Here is a 16,618-nt window from a genome sequence, read left to right as displayed (position 1 = left end):
ACTGGGGCCCCTGAAGGATGACAGCCAGGAGGTGGGGGCTCCCTGCAAGAGGAATGCCCAGCAGAGGGCTGGGCTGTACGGCTGCAGAGGCCATCCCAGGAGCCCAGCCCAGGGCAGGGCAGGTGATGGGGAAGAGGGAGTAGACGGAACAGGTGGGCGCAGGTGGCAGAGGAGGCAGGGTACTTCCGAGCTGGAGACCTGGAGGCCACAGCTGTTCCCCTGTGACAGGAACCCTGAACTCTGGCAGGTCCAGTCCTGCATGGAAGGGGTATGGCCCCACGCAGCATGAATGGGAAGCCCAGGATCCAGACAGGGTGATCCTGCGGCGGGGCCTGTGTGGTCCATGATGAGCAGTGGCCTCTAGGTGGCAGGAGGGAGCCACAGACCAGCTGGCCAGCCAGGTGTCCGCTGCCCTCCGCTGGGGGAGGTGCAGTCCATTCTGGCCACAGCTGTGAAGCTGCCAGAGTAGGGCAGAGAGGGCCTCATCTGTGGGGGCTGTGGGGGCTCCCACCCTCAGCAGGGCTAAAGCTGGGGCAGCACCCACCAATCCCAAAAGTCAGTATTCCACTTTCAAAGTCCCTGGTCTGGGGGCCCTCGTGAGTTCATGACCCTTGGAACCTTGCTCAGCACGTTCACAGCCCACCCCAGACCCCTCATAGACCCTACCCAACCTTGGGAACGTCCTCCTCCAAGAAGCTGCCTGGGCCCCCAGACCATCCGGTACCCTCAGAACACTGCCCCCAGAGGGTAGCATCAGGACCGTGGGGGTTCTCCTGGAGGGGATTTATGTAAATCTGGCTGTACCCCACTAGGGCACTCCCCAGGGCTGCAGCCTTCCAGACCTTACCCTGACCCCTCTGCAAATGAAGAATTTCATTTCTCTTTGCTACCCACAAGCAACCCAAGTCACAGGGGACACAAAGTTGCTCACATGTGTGTTCAATGCCATACCTGAGGTCCTCATGCACAGACACTCAGAGCCACCTGGGACTGTCCATGAGGTGTCTGTCTCCCAGGGACCGCTCAGCCGGGAAAACAAGGCCTTCCACCCACCCTCTGCCCCATCCCTAGCCCAGGACACCTAAGAGTTGCTCAGTAAATATGTGTCTCATGAAGGAAGGAAGAAACAATAGCACACGGGGGTGGGCAGGAAGGGACCCACACTTACCAGCCACCGCCCAGCAAGGGAGCCCCAAAGACAGGCCCCGCCCACACGCCCAGGGAGGGCCGGCTCCGGACTGACCTCCCCTGCTGCGTTGGGCTGAAGGCCTGACACACAGACCCTCCTAGAACCAGACGGGGCCCTCCCCTGAGGACCCCCAGCCTCTCCTGCTGAGATGGGCCCAGGAAGGGCGGGGGGACAGAGAGCTGAGAGCCAGGTGGACCTGACAACGTGGTGGGAGTCGAGGCAGGGCCTCGCTGGGTTGGGAGACTGAGCCATGAAAATGTAGATGTGTGGGTGGAGGTCCAGGGGCTCCTGACTGGAGGTCAGAGGTGAAGAGGGATCAGCAAGGAGCAAAGAAGGAGCCCCCAAGGGATGGGAGACAGAGTGCTTACCCCCCCAGACCCACCGCACCTGCGCTTCTCCAGAATGCCCTCCTGGACACTCCACAGGCCCGCTGCCAGGGGCCCTCCCTCAGGGCCCATGACGGTCCCATGGGGCAGGCCCCACAGAAGAGAAACACGCAGGCCTGCCCTCAGGAGCCTCCTCTGTGGGAAGCCCGGCCCTGTCCTGGGAGTTCTGCCCTGAGAGGGACCTGGGGACACCCCAGCGACCCCCCAAGGTCCAGGACACATAGGCCGGACCACACCTTTGGCCCGGAGGCCCTCCCCCATCTTCAGCCCGGAAACGTCGGAAGCTCAGGCCATTTATTTTTCTATTTGTGTCCCCCGCCCCCTGCCCGCCCAAAGCCGGCCGTGACCCAAGCAGGTCGCATCCGTGCTTCCTTTCTGGCGGAGGCAGAGGCCTCAGTGGGAAGGCCTGTGCTGCCGCGCTCACATGGAGCCCCACCTCACTTCCCGTGGCCCCAGAAGCCCCCACCCATCCCCTGCCACCTTTAGGCAGCTCTCCCCTGGCCTGGGCACCCAGCTGTCTCTGCACCTCGTCCACCAGACCCTCCAGCCCACCATGGGGGTTGTGTAGAGCTGTGACCCCAGCCAATCCCACTGAGGCGTCCCTCAGATCCTGGCATCTTAAGTCGGGCAGGGCAGCGACCGGGGACTGAGATCCAGCAACAGTCCCCTGTCCCATGTGCTCTCAGATATCTTGGCTCTGCCACTGCAGCAGCCCTTTCTCTGGGCCTCAGCCTCTCAGTCTGCAGAATGGGAAGAGCTGTCCACCCAGGGTAACATCTTTAGGAAAGTCCCCAGCCCAGCTCCCTTCCCCAGAGGCAGCACTTGGGGGAGGCAGGAGGCATCCCCCAGAGGCCAGCAGCAGCCCTGGCGGCCTGCTCCAGGCTTGAACAATGTGCTTCCCTCACACAATTCCCAGAAAGGCAGCCCTCCCTGCCCTGCCAGCCAGCCTGGCGGCCACTCCACCCTCCCCATCCCCAGGGGCCCTGGGCGGGGGGGGGGGGGGGGGCAGTGTCAAGGGTTATGGGTGAAAGGAGGAGGTCTGACTCCCAGGGCACCAAACCCAGGGGTCCCTGAGGTAGCATCTCCCAGGGGTCCAGGCACACCAACCCCGCTGCCCTCCTGGAAACTCCTCAGGGAGGCAGCTTTCAGCTGAGAAGCCAGGCCCACTCCAGGAGCGGACCCCCTCCCCTTCTTTCCTGGTGGTGAGTCCATCCTTCCTGAGCTGCCCAGGCCCATCTCCACACAGCAGCTAAGCTGAGGCTGTGGAAAGCTAAGTCACATCACACCCTCCTCTGCTCAAAACCCTCCTAAGTCACCAACCCTCCTTCAGAGAAAAAAAGGAGACCCTCCCGGCCCTTACACAGCTCCCTGCCCACTCCCTTCTGCACTCCCTGCTCTTCCCACATATCAGCTCAACTCCCTGCCCCAGGGCCTTTGCCTGTGCTGCTCCCACTGTGAACAAGGCTCTCCAGATATCCCCTCGTCTCTCTTCCATGTTCCCTGCTGGGGTTGGCTCCAAAGTCACCTCATGAAGTGACAGGCCATGAGCACCCTGGACTCCACAGCCGGCAGCACCATTCTCCAGAGCACGCACCACAGCCTGGCGCCCCACATTCTGCCTTGTTTGTGGATCTCTTGATTGTCTGTCCCTCTCCCCTAGAACAGGAACCCCCTCCCCAGGCAAGGGCTTGGGTCTGTTTTGTTCACTGTCTCCTAGAACAGAGCTGAGTTCATAGCAGGCACTCAATAACAAACGAATGAAGGCATGAGCGAATGATTCCTGCCCCTGAGTGAGAAGGGATGGGTGGTCCCCAGGAACACAAGCCTGCCCCCCCAGCCCATTTGGCAGTCCCAGCTGGTTGGGCCATCAAAGCCACTTGTCACAAAGCTAGGGCAGCAGCAGAAAAGAAACATACAGCTGCAGGGCCCACTGGGGCTCTGCCCCTTCTCTGCTCCATTCCCAGGGCAGCTGAGGACTGTCACCAGAGCCTGGCAGGAGAGAGAGAGGCCAGGCCAGCCCAGGCAGGGAGGTCAGGGTGGGCACTGCCCAGGACACCCAGACAGCCCCACCTCCGCTCCTCCAAGAGCCCCTGAGGGGAGCAGGGCACAACTCCTGTAGGACTGGGACACCTGCAGACCCAGACCCAGGACACCCTGGTTTGAGTAAAGACAGCCATGGCAGCAGCTGCCCCGAGCCCGGACTGGGTGGCATGCGGGGCGGGGGGTGGGGGCAAAGCTGGGGGCAGGAGCTCCAGGCCCGGCCCGCCGGACGACTGGACAGACAGAGTGTCTGGCGCCTGCTCAGCCAGGCTGGCCCTCGGCTCCCTCCTCACAGCTGTGGCCTTCCTTCCTGAGCCGGCGTTTCCTGGCTCCTCCCTGCTGTTGCCACGGAAACCTAGAGCCTGGTTCCCATGGAGCCCCTGCTGAGCCTGAGTGGGGCCCACACAGCTCGCAGAAACCCCCAGGACACACAAGGCCACACCACTCCGCCCCAGGGTTCACAGAGCCCAGCACCCCAACTCAGCTAGAGCAACACCCCAGCCTCTGCAACAGCCTCGACACCTGGAACATCACAGAGTGCTCCGAAGCCTCCTCTATCACCCTCCTCACACCCACAAGGCCCTGTGCCCCCCACCTGTTCAGTCCTGCTGGCCCCCGTCCTCGTCACACACCCAAAATGCCCACAGTGACAGCACCACACCCACCCCCTCTGCTCAAGACCCTCAGCCAGTCTGACACCCACCACAAGGCTACTGACACCCTAGTCCCCAAAACACCTGGCTCGGCCCGCGACTCAGGTCCACTGACGCCAAACCCGACCCCTGTGACGGCTGCAGCCGGTGAGCTCCCTCATGCCCACCCCACCCACCTCTTCCCTTCTGGAAGTCCAGTGCTCTGTGCACATCAGGCCTAGCATCCTGGGGCTGAGAGCAAGAAGGCCCAGGGAGCAGCGCGAGTCCCAGCGTCCACCTGGACCAGGCCCCTCACTCGGGGAGGGACACGCACGTGTATACTTCTAGGCTATTGGGCATCTTCCTCAGAAGCCCTGACCCCTGGACAGAGGTCGGGGGTGACCTGTACCCTGTACCTTGCCTTCCCCGCCCCCTGCCCTAGCCCTTGCGGGGGGCTCTGAAGGAGGAGCCCTGGGACAAGGGCCAGGCCCAGAGCCCTGGTCTCAAGGACCCTGAGGTGGGATCTGAACTGAGCAGCCTGACTCCAAAGCCAAGGTCTCAGGAGACAGAAGACTCCCCTCCACCTGGACCTGTGTCTGACGGGGACCCCACCCCCACCCTCCAGGAGAAGGAGGGTCCGGCCCCAAGGGATTCAGTAATTGGTCCCAGCCTCCTGCTCCTGCAGCAGCCAGGGCCGGGTGGGTGGGAGCCTGTGAGGTCTGTGCCCCGGGCAGCGCCTGGGAGGTCTGCCACTCCCAGAGCCCAGCCAACCCCCCACCCAGAGCCACCGAGGGGGACTGCCCAGCATCCTTTGCAGGCTTCACCCAGAGCCTGGGGGTCTGGTCCTAGCTGAGCAAGGGAGTGGGTGGAGGCCAGGGAGGGCAGTGTCCACTCAACACAGGCCAGCCCCACACTTGCAGAGAAAGCTTGCCCCTCTGCTCCACCTTTCTGTCTGGGGACTTGGGGGCTGCACACAGGGACCCCATGAGGGTGGGCAGTAGCCAGTCTGGGCCAGGCCAGCCAGAGGCGGGTTCTGGAGACACAGGAATGCCCCAGGCTCACAAACCACCCCCCACTTTGGCTGGAGTGTGCTCTTGCGGACCCCTCCCTTGGTGGGTGTTGAGGGTGAGGACTTCACTGGGCAGGACCCCCATTCTACACCCCGTGGGACCCCATCTCATGGCAGAGTCCAGCCTCTGCCTGGCTCCAAAGGCCTCGGGCCGACTCCAAAGCCAGAGTCTACCTCACCCCTCATGCAGGCAGACACAGACCTTCCCCGTCACACAGACCCCACAGACCACACACAAACACACAGACACACACATCTGATGCCCCTCCCCCCAGCACAGCTGACCACACCCACACCAGCCCTTGTAGAGCCCTGGGGAGTCCCCCAGCCCTGTGCCTCTGAGGTCAGGGCCACCCCGACTGCAGTCCCCACCCCCACCGTCTTCCCATCTGGACAGTGGGCCAGAGCCACCATCCTGACCCGTACCAGGCAGCACACACACAGGAGGGACAGCCTGACTCCAAAGAGGCAGGGGCACCCCAGGAGGCTCTCCTCTTGCCCTGACCAGCCTCAGCCCACAGGACATGACAGCTGGACACCTGAGTAGCCCAGCTCTGCCACGAGGGAGGGTTGTTGGCTGGTGCCAGGCGAGGCGGCGCTCCTGGGGGAGGGGGCAGTGTAGTGGTGAGGTAATGCCGATGATGCCCACAACCGCATTTGGAGCCGCCTGGTCAACTCTGGGCTGTCAGGAGCTGCAGAGGGCCAGGCAGGGCCTCTACAGGATCCGAACATCCATCCTAATGAGGGGAGAGGCTGCAACGGACCACCCTCTCGGTCTCCTTCCCAAGTGACCATCATCCCAGACCAGCTACTGCCCAGGCTAAACCAGCAGGACTGGTAACCCCAGTCCACACCTAGAAGGGTAAAGGTGGTCTCTACCAGGGGCTGGCTCCTTGGACTCATTCTTCCAACCTAGAGTCTTCCTCACACATCTCTCCCCCCACCCCCTGCCGGGTGCCCAGTCCACCCACTAACACTGGTCAGACTGGGAGAGGACTGTGCACCTGCCCACCCCAGGGCCCCCCATTCTTGCTGCCTCCCAGGAAAAGCTAATCTTCCCTCTAGACCCAGAGAATCCGCTTCCTGGTGCCTTGAGTGCACCAGCACAGGCTCCACGTCGTGAACGAAGCTGTGGGGCCTGGGGAATCTGGAAACCAGTCTGGGACACTCAGGGCTTTACTCCCCCAGCCGATGGACAAGACCCTACATGACAGAACCCCATGGAGAGAGGGGATGGACACCCAACAGCCCTCAGGTTGAGGGACCCCTGTGGGGGTGCCTGCCTTTCCTCAAACCAGGAGGGCCACGGGGGGGCCAGTCGGGGGGGCTGGAGGACCCACCCCATTCCTAAGCACTGACTTTGTGGCTGAGCAGCACGACAAGGGCCAGGGAACTAAGGGCCTCTAGCCACACAAGCCCAGGGTCACTGACGCCTGCGGTCATGCACCATGGAGCTCCCAGCACTTGCGGTGTTGGTGGGAAGGAGGGCTGCACAGCTTCCAGGCTATATAAATGGATGTACAGGAGGGAAAACTCAGGTCCCACCCCAGAGCTGCTGAGCACACTCATCCCAACCCCAAGAGAACCGTCCTCAGCTGGACGGTAGGGAAACAGTCCTGGGGGACACCCCTCAGACCCCTCAGTTTCTGGAGCCCAGGTCCCCTCCCGGACTTCCAGGAGGCTGGAAGCTCCTCTGGAAACCCTCCCAGACTTCTTGGCCCAGGGGAGGGGCCCCCCTTTCCCCTCCACCTGCCCCAACCCTGGATCCGGCTTCACTCTATTGTGGTAGCAGTGGCCTGAGCTGGGCAGGGCAGCCAGTTACTGCTGGCCCCAGCCCCTGACCCCAACGGGCCCCGGAGAGGGGGAACAAGGCCTGGGGCTCTGCACCTTCTCTGGAGGTTCCTCTACTCTCTGGTCTCCCTTCACTCTGGTATGGGTCCAGGGCAACCAACGCTGAGGTTTGCCCTGTTGGGAGTGGGCTCGGGAGCCATGCAGGGAACACGAAGTCCGACTTCTTGAACCCCATGGACAGACACGGGCTCGAAGCCCCCAGTGGTGAAAATTCCACATGTGTGTGGAGGGTTGGGGACATGATGCCCTGCGGTTATCCAGAACACGCTCCCCCAAGATACAAGGCGCTTTTTCCAAAGTGCCCTGTCCTTTTGAGCTAAACCCCAAGAAGGCTTCTTGGGAAGCCTCCCAAGAACATGGATTAAAATATGCCCCTCTCCTCCCAATGTAATTTCGTGAGGGGGCAGCCACCCTCCCCTAATTACCGTCCGGGGGTCTGACTCCGTGGGTGGGGACGGCAGCTCATCTCTGAAAGTCTGACAGCCCCCATGAGGATGCCCCCTTCCAAGCTCCAGCCCACATCAGCGGCCCATTCCCACTCGGGGTGGGGGGGGAGGGGGTCCTTCCTTCAGAGAGGGTGCGGGGGCAGCTGCGCGGAGGAGGCTGCGGTGGAATCCGGCGGGCCCGAGAAGAAAGGGAGCCCCCGGGGAGGGGGCCGGCCCCAGCCCGCCCCGCCCCGCCCGCCCCGCCGCCTATTGGCCCCGCGCCGCTATATCTGGGCGCCCACCCGGCTCGAGGCCACCGCCGTCTCCGCCGCCGTCCGCCCTAACCTCCGCGCCCGACCCCGAGGTGCCTGCTATCCACCCTCCGCGCTCCCGCGCTCCGTTCCGACCAGGCCGCGCCCAGCTGGAATGCAGAGATCGCCGCCCGGCTACGGCGCACAGGACGACCCGCCAGCCCGCCGCGACTGTGCATGGGCCCCGGGACCCGGGGCCGCCGCTGAGCCGCGCGGCCTCCCCGCCGCCCCCGCTGCCCTCGCAGCGCCCGCCGCCCCCGCCTCGCCGCCCAGCCCGCAGCGCAGCCCGACGCGAAGCCCCGAGCCGGGGCGCTATGGCCTCAGCCCGGCCGGCCGCGGGGAGCGCCAGGCGGCCGACGAGTCGCGCATCCGGCGGCCCATGAATGCCTTCATGGTGTGGGCGAAGGACGAGCGCAAGCGGCTGGCGCAGCAGAACCCGGACCTCCACAACGCGGTGCTCAGCAAGATGCTGGGTGAGGGGCACGGGCGGGCGGGGAAGGGTGAGCTGAGCGGTCGGGGGAGGAGGGACCTAGCGCAGGGGTGGGCCAGGGCGGGCGGGGGCCGCGCCCCACCCTCGCCGCGCGCCCAGGGCACACGCAGGGCCCGGCAGGCCGCCGGCCCGACGGCAGCCCACTGACCCGCGCGCACCGCCCTGCAGGCAAGGCGTGGAAGGAGCTGAGCACGGCGGAGAAGCGGCCCTTCGTGGAGGAGGCGGAACGGCTGCGGGTGCAGCACCTGCGAGACCACCCCAACTACAAGTACCGGCCGCGCCGCAAGAAGCAGGCGCGCAAGGCCCGGCGGCTGGAGCCCGGCCTCCTGCTCCCGGGCCTGGCGCCCCCGCCGCCGCCACCCGAGCCCTTCTCCGCGGCGCCTGGTCCGGCGCGTGCCTTCCGCGAGCTGCCCCCGCTGGGCGCCGAGTTCGACGGCCTGGGGCTGCCCACGCCCGAGCGCTCGCCGCTGGACGGCCTGGAGCCCGGCGAGGCCGCCTTCTTCCCGCCACCCGCGGTGCCCGAGGACTGCGCGCTGCGAGCCTTCCGCGCGCCCTACGCCCCCTCCGAGTTGCCCCGGGACCCCGGTGGCTGCTACGGTGCGCCCTTGGCCGAGGCGCTCAGGACCGCGCCCGCTACCGCCGCGCCGCTCTCCGGCCTCTACTATGGCGCCCTGGGCGCGCCCGGACCGGGCCCGTACCCCGGCCCGCTGTCGCCACCGCCCGAGGCGCCCCCGCCCGAGGGCGCCGAGACGCTGGGGCCCGCCGCCGACCTGTGGGCCGACGTGGACCTCACCGAGTTCGACCAGTACCTCAACTGCAGCCGGACTCGGCCCGACGCCGCGGGGCTCCCGTACCACGTGGCGCTGGCCAAGCTGGGCCCGCGCGCCATGTCCTGCCCGGAGGAGAGCAGCCTGATAGCCGCGCTGTCCGACGCCAGCAGCGCGGTCTACTACAGCGCGTGCATCTCCGGCTAGGCGGCCGGCGGGGCCCGGGGCTTGCTCCCGCAGCTAAGCGCAACTGGATTGCTGTGCACTCCTGCTCTGTCTCTCTCCCGCAGGCAGGCCTAGGTCTCCCTGCAAGGGCGGTTCCCACGTGTGCTGGGGCTTTTCCAGGAAGCCCAGGCCTAGGGCCTGTTGGCTGGCCCCGCCAGGGTTAAGTTTTTGAAGCGTCTAATTCTTTTCTTGCAGTGTATTTTCTAGAACCAGGCTGTATTTTTTACTTTGCCTTTTTTTATATACATAATACAACGTATTTAATTTTTAATTAAACTTTTTCTTCCAAGGGGTTTCAGTGACCAAAAGCACCAATGTAGCAAGGCTTTTTAAATATGAAGACTACCACTGTTTGTTTGCTTTAAAGGAGAAGCAGGAGCTGGGTCGCCCCTGGGCCAGGCGAGGCCACAATAAAGTGACTCGCTCTTTCCTCTGAACACCCGAGTCTGTGGTCGTTGGGGGAAGGGGGACCGGTACACCAATGACCCTGGACGTGCCTTTCCCCCAGAGAGCCCCCTCCTCCCCGCTTGGGCCCCGAAGCACCCACTTCTCCATCCTTCCAGGCTACGCAGCAGAGTTGGGGGGAGGCATGAGGTGTGGGCGCTCCCCACCCTCCCAGCCTTCCATTCCCCTCCTGTCCCAACCCCCATTTTAACTGAAGCCTAATAGGGATCAGCAATCCCCCCACCCCCCCACCCAGGTTTCCTCATCCTCATCTCCTTTTTAAAAATTTCTTCTAAATGAATAAATACATACATAAAATAAAAAATAAATACATAACTAAAACCTCCTTCAAGCCCAGGGACTACGGCTCAGGGCTGTCCTCCTCTCCAAAGGAGGGTGGCAAAGGTTGACACCTCTAACAGACAATGGCACCCTGGTGCCCCGTCTGTCATTTTTAAACCAGAGTCCCCAGAAGGGGCAGTACCGTGACAGCAATGCTCTTCCCACAATGACCTGTCCAGGCTCTGCCCAGTGACAGAAGGTCAGTGACCTGAGCAGGGAGGCTCAGGACTCTTCACGCTAGCCCTTCCCCACTTGCAGCAGCCCATATTCCTTGGTCCCCTGCCCCCCACTGGGGAGCTGATCTCTGACACCCTGATGTGGAAAAGGCTCTCACAGCTCAGTGTCCCGTGTTTGCGTGAGGCGCGTGGTTCTGCAGGGGCTGTCTGTGCTCCATGAGAGCAGGTGAGCCAGCACATCCAGGCGTGTGTGCACGGGGGCTCCGAGCGTGGGTGTGATGCTGCGACCATGTGACCATGGGAGCACCCATGAGGGTGACCGCGTGACACTCCGTGTCTGCGTGCACACAGTTGTCCTGTGAGTCTGCGGCTGGATGTGCGTGTGTCCACCCAGCGGTTGGAGGGCAGGGGGGCGGTGAACAGGCTGTGGGGCTGTTTTTCCAGGTATCCTGCCTCTCAGAGGCAGTGACGTCACCTCTGTGTTGACTGGCAGGAGCTCCACACGGCGGCCGGCAGAGTGGGGTGGTGTCCCTGCGCCCCCTAACCCCGCCCCATCAGCAGCCAGGTCCAGAAAACCCAAAGACAGAGACATAAAAGAGCAGAAACAGACAATCTGAAGAGGGCAGGAGATGAACCCCCCACTCGTGAGTGGGTGGTGGGGGCACAGAAAGAGCCACAGGACCCCAAGGACACCGTCTGCTCCTTCCGAGTGTGCGTGACAAGTATGGTGCACGGCAGGGACACCAGGGCACAAAGGGGAAAGGGTGGTCCGCTCCAGCCACATCTGTCATGGGCTTGGGGGGTGGTGCTCTGAGGCCCCGGAGCCTGAGTCCTGGGCTCATGCATGGAGAGAAATGTGCATGACCCTTGAGTGTACTTCACCAGCTCTCATGGCCCAAGCCCTGCTCTGCTCTGGGCCTGTCCCCTAGAGCCCTGGGTCAGCTGGACCAGAGTGTGCCCCACTGTGGGGACCCATAGCAGCCTGAGTCCAGGAGCCTCTGACCCAGGTGTGGACCCTCCCCTCCCCTCACTCCACCCACTGGCCTGGCAGGCAGGAGGCAGAGCCCGCCCAGCTTGTCCCGTTGCTCACAGCCATGCGAACAGTCCCACTAAGGACCTCCCTGCCTGGGCTGAGGCACTGTCCATTGTCCCCCCTGTCGTCCCACCGCAGAGACACCCATGGACACACAGGGAAAGTGCCAGACAAGCAGACATGGCCAGCTGTCTCTCCTGTTTTCTGGCACAGGCTGGAGCAATAGTCTCCCATCCTCCGTTCTGGGCTATTAACCCCACCCCCATCCCACCCAGAAGGTCCACCCTTCCAGGCCCCTCGGGGTCAGTAGGATGGGGAGCCACAAGGGTGCCTCCAGGGGACAGAACACACCATTGCCCCAGTAGGGAGAAGGCAGAGCAGCTTGATGCCTAGAAGCCCCTCCCACAATGGCGGGGCAGGAGGCCAGTGGGGGGCCCAATTTGGAGCAGTCCCCATCGCCAGGGGCTGGGGGAGTCCAGGCGCAGAATCAGAACATGGGAGGGCCTCCCACAGAGAGCAGCTGTTTCCAATAGCAGCTCCTCAGCAGTGGTGGGCCAGCACAGCAGGGTGGGTAGGGGTCTCCTCAAAGGACCCCTGCCCAGCGCCCTGCCTGGGGAGCTCTCCAAGGGACCTGGCTTTACCCAGGCTGGACAGAGCTGCTGTCCTGGGCGGAACCACAGCCCCGGGGCCTGGGAGGCTCCAGCCCTGGGTCAGGTTTCCCACTGCTCCCCCTCCTGGCTCCACCCACCTGCTTCCAGGAGGGTCAGAGAAGGGAAGTCCCCACCCCCAGCTCCCGCTGAGTCAGGCTGGCCAGGAACAGACCCTGGGGCCTAGTGCCTGGCAGGAAGTTCTAGCAGTCCTGCCTGGCACAGGCCACAGCTCCCACGCCCAGGACCCAGCCTGGACCTGGAAGGACCTGGGCCCAGGTGTCGAACCCTCCCCAGCAAACGGCCCAGAGGAGGAGGTCAGGGAGGCTGGGAGCAGGTTAGGTGCACCCTCTCCTGAGCAGACATGCTCATCCCCTGAGACACATTTAAGGACACCACACACACCACCAGCCACACAGCCTACCAGGGGTTACGTCAGGGCCAAGGCTGTGCTTATTTGCCCAATCCCAACAAGGCCATGCTGGGCAGGCAAGGATGGACTTAAATCACCCTCGTCTCAACTGGACAAGCACTCCAGACAATCCCACCACGTAGCCCACATTCTACAGAAACTACATAGGATTTTGGCAGAGAAGTTGGTGGTTTTAGTGCATGGAGAGAAACGTGCAGGGCTGTGCAGCCTCCACGCCTCTCATTCCAATGTTTTCCCAATTCCTCAACAAGAAGCCCTCACTTGTGAGCGGTGACTCCCCAGCCCTTTCTGACCCCAGCCCCCTTCCCTGTGGTTTGCCTATTCTGGACATTTCACAGAAATGAAATCATACAATACGTGAATTTTGAGTGTGGCTTTGTTCACAGAGAGTAATGTTTTCAAGGTTCATCCATGTGGTCGTGTCCTTCATTCCTTTGTAAGGCTGAATAATATTCCACTGTGTGACTAGACCACACCAAACGATGTGCGCTTAGATTGTTCCCCTGTTTTGCGATTGTGAATAATGCTGCAGTGAACGTTTGTGTACAAAGGTTTTGTGTGGACATGTGTTTTCATTAAAACCGCACACATTTATATCTCTAATGACAGAGTCTGAGCAGGTAGGTTAAGTACATTAGAACAGCTGCTCCCAGAAGGGGAGTCCAGAGCAGCTGACCTGCAAACCCAACAGCCAAGCCCAAGGCTCAGTCCTCCACCCAGCCTACCCCACTCCTGCCCCAGGCTGGGGAGGGGCCCCATGGACCAGGCTCCAGTCCACAGAGGGTCTTGGCCAGGTGTGTGGGAATCCCTGGCCCAGGACTGGGGAGAGAGCGGTGGGAATGCCAAGGCTCTTCCTCATTGTGTCCGCAAGTCCGCTGGGGCTCCCTCCCCACCTCTAGCCCTGCGAGGAAGCCAGGCAGGATGCCTGTGGGCCAGCTCAGCACGGTGGGAGCTCCCTGACCTCCACATGTCTCCTGTGACCCCACTTTGTCCCCCACGACCCCGTCCCCAACCCTCATCACCCAAACCTGTGCCCCAGGACCCCACCCCGTATCCCACGCTCCTGCCAGCCTGCGCGCCCGCCCGAGAAAACAGGAAGGGGTGCGCGGCGGCGGCGCTGTGAGGAGGTGCAGGAAGTGGCCGCCGGTGCGGAGCTTATCTTGGGCCACAGCCGGGAACCCCTGGCCTCACGCCCCGCACAGGCCCGGTGGACCGGAGGACAGGGCCTGCTCACCTGGCGAGGAGCCCCGGCCACCTCCCCCCAAGCGACGGTGGTCACAGGCGGGCTACGGAGGCCACAAGGCCAGTGACAGGCCTTCACAGAGCCAGGCTATGCAGCTGCACAGATGTGAGCAGAGGTCCCATGGAGACGCAGCTCAGGGGCGCCTGGCGGGCTCAGTGGGAAGAGCCTGCGACTCTTGATCTTGGGGTCGTGAGTTCAAGCCCCATGCTGGATGTAGAGATTACTAAAAAAAATAAACTTAAAAAAAAAAAAACAAAACCCACAGCCCAGAGGTGACTCAGGGGCCAGTGTCCAATCCCAGGCTGGCCCACCTCCCCCACAACACACTCCCCTTCCCAGGTCCTGACCTTCCCATTTCCCCCAAAACAAGGACTCACTTCCCCCAGCAAGTGTGAATCCCTGCTGGTTCTTCAGGAGGAAGGCTGGGGAGGTGGGGGTTCATTGGGGTTGGGGGGGATGATGGTTGTTGTTTGCTTCTGTGTTTACAAAGCTGGGTCTTTTCCTAGGGAGGGGACAGGATGGGGACTGTCCCTGGGAGCCCCCCAGGGTCCTGCAGGCCACTGGCAGGGACAATGGGCTGCAGCACCTGGCATACACCCCCCACCCCCGAGTATTTGCTTTGTTTCCTGGTGTGGGGGACCTTGTTTGTTCCCACATCAGCCACAGATGGCGCAGGCCGCCTCCTTGCACACCTGCAGACCAGGGGACCCCACACGCAGATTCACATGCAAGGGCCAAGTGCCAGGCAAGGCCAGCACACCCTTCAGGTCTGGGTGCAGGTGCTTCCTCCCGGCCTGAGTGTGGCCCCATGCCTTCTCGGCGCCCAGAGCCAGATGCAGGGCCTGGCTAACTCACATCCTGTCCCACAGCTATGGCTCCATGAACATGGGAGCCGCATCTGTCCAGAGTCTGGGCAGACACTCATCTTTCCCACCACCTCCCCTTGCTCGGTCAGGCTGCACTGGTGGACCATAAGGGAGGGGACATGGAGGGAGGTGCTGGGCAGGGCAGAGGCCGTCCGCCACCCTCAGAGGGGGCAGCACACTGGGCTGGCACGGACCCCACCCCATGTGGTCTTTGGCAGCCTGCAAAGAGGCAGAGGTAGGAAGTGGGGGTGGGGGGAGAGGAGCATGTGGGCGGGGGTGGGGAACACACAAGTGGCAAAGTCGGAATTAACTTTTTGGTTTTCAAATCCAGAGACTAGTTTGCCAGTCGCCCGTGTTCCAGATGTTCTTTCAAAGGCTCCCAGTCTGGGGAGGCTGTGGGACCAGGCTACCCTTCAAAGTCTGCCTGGCCCCCCTCCTTTTGGCGCTGCACATGGGGGGTCTGGCTCCCTGGCTTCAGGAAGTTGCACAACCCCGGCCCGTGCCCTGCGGCCCCATCTACCACCCTGGCACGGCCCCTCCTTCTGGGACCCAGCCCCCACCTCCCTGGAAGCAGCTGAGAAGGCACATGTACGGGACAGGGACACGATGCCACGCGGCACAGGCCCCGACCCATGCCCCCGGCCTCAGCAAGGAGGGACACGTGGCACAGGCCCACAGCTCTGTCCTGGTTGTGTCCCTCGTCTCTGTTGGTTCTGGTCAGACCCAGCCAGCGGCTCCTGAGCAGCCTGTGCTGTGGGGAAAAAGCCACAAAGGGGGTCTGGGTGCCGAACCTGCAAGCGAACACGGTGGGGTCTGAGTGGGGCACCCCCCAGCTTTCCCTCTGCTCTCTGTCTTGGCAGGTCACTGTGGCTCTATTCCCGCCCCCAGGCCTGGTCTGGTTGGGATAGCCACACCCTGGACAAGTGAACTTTGTCCCAGGAGCCAGAAGCCCAACTTGCCACCATCCTGTGTGAGCAATGACGTGGCCGTGGTGGGATGGTGGCCCCAGGAGAGTGAGGTCCACCTCCCAGAGCCTGTGGGTGGGAGCTTATTTAGAAAAAAAATGGTCTTGGCAGGTGTGACTCAGGATCTTGAAGTGAGGAGGTCATCCTGGATCACCCACGTGGCCCTTAGCCCAGTGGCAAAGACCCTCACAAGAAGGAGAAGGCCACGTGAAGGGAAGAGCCTGCAGCAGCTGCAGGAAGCCAGGATGGATTTGCCCCAGCAGGGAACACAGCCCAATGACACCTTGATTTCCAACCCATGACAATGATTTTGGATTTCTAGCCTCCAGAACCGTGAGGGAAGAAGTTTCTACTGTGTTAAGACACACCATTTGTGATGATTTGTCACAAGAGCCCCAGGAAACTGATACAGTGTGAGATATGGGGACAAGGGCCCAGGTCTCCACACCCATAACGCTGGCCTATCATCAGGGGGGTTGGCAAGACATGCGGGGCTTCTGCCCAGCATGGACGCCACTCACTAGGGCAGAAAGTGGATGGGGAGGGGTGGCTCACGCTGAGAACAAGTCGGGAGCAAGCCTGGAGGCACTGGGTTCTGCCGGCTCAGGCCACAGGCCTCCAGTCCCTGCCCCGAGGTGTTCAATTTGCCAGGACAGACCAGAGTTAGACTTCAGGAGGGCTGCCTGAAAGAGGGAGGCTCTGCCAGGCAGGGGGCTGGGCTAGATCTAGGACACACACACCTGGGTGCACATACTCACAGGCAGCCCCTCGGCACACCTGTGCATGCACGCTCACACACGTACACATGCCTGCGGGTGGGCTCTGGCAGGAGCCTCCAGGGGAGAACAGTGGGGTCAGGGTGCCCATTCATGTGGTCATGGTCTAGGACTCAGGGATTGCATCCCCAAAACTCTGAGGCCTCTGCTCCCCGTCCCACCGCCCCCACCCCAAGCTGCTCTTCATTTGAACTGTCCTCAGGCATCCGTGGATGGAGGGGCTGCACTCTTGCCCACCTACCTCTCCCCAGGACAGCCCGACTGCGCTCAGCAGCAGAAAGGGGGTGCTGCGGGTGGGCAGCAGGCCT

At 62.7% G+C, this 16,618-nt stretch overlaps 1 protein-coding gene across 1 annotated transcript; it reads left to right on the top strand.

Moving 5' to 3' along the window:
* Positions 1–8,018: 8,018 nt before the first annotated feature.
* Positions 8,019–9,405, top strand: SOX18 (SRY-box transcription factor 18). Its single transcript, XM_028095685.2, has 2 exons — positions 8,019–8,376; positions 8,562–9,405. Exons 1-2 carry the CDS (start codon positions 8,019–8,021, stop codon positions 9,365–9,367), a joined length of 1,164 nt encoding a protein of 387 aa, XP_027951486.1. The 3' UTR covers positions 9,368–9,405.
* The last annotated feature ends 7,213 nt before the right edge of the window (positions 9,406–16,618 follow it).

This window comes from Eumetopias jubatus, unplaced genomic scaffold, assembly GCF_037043125.1.
Source record: "Eumetopias jubatus isolate StellerSeaLion01/CBP00866 unplaced genomic scaffold, mEumJub1_p1.0 scaffold_9, whole genome shotgun sequence".
In the NCBI taxonomy this organism is placed as follows: domain Eukaryota; kingdom Metazoa; phylum Chordata; class Mammalia; order Carnivora; family Otariidae; genus Eumetopias; species Eumetopias jubatus.
Note: the sequence above shows the minus strand (reverse complement) of the source record. Positions and strands in the feature narration are given on the sequence as shown.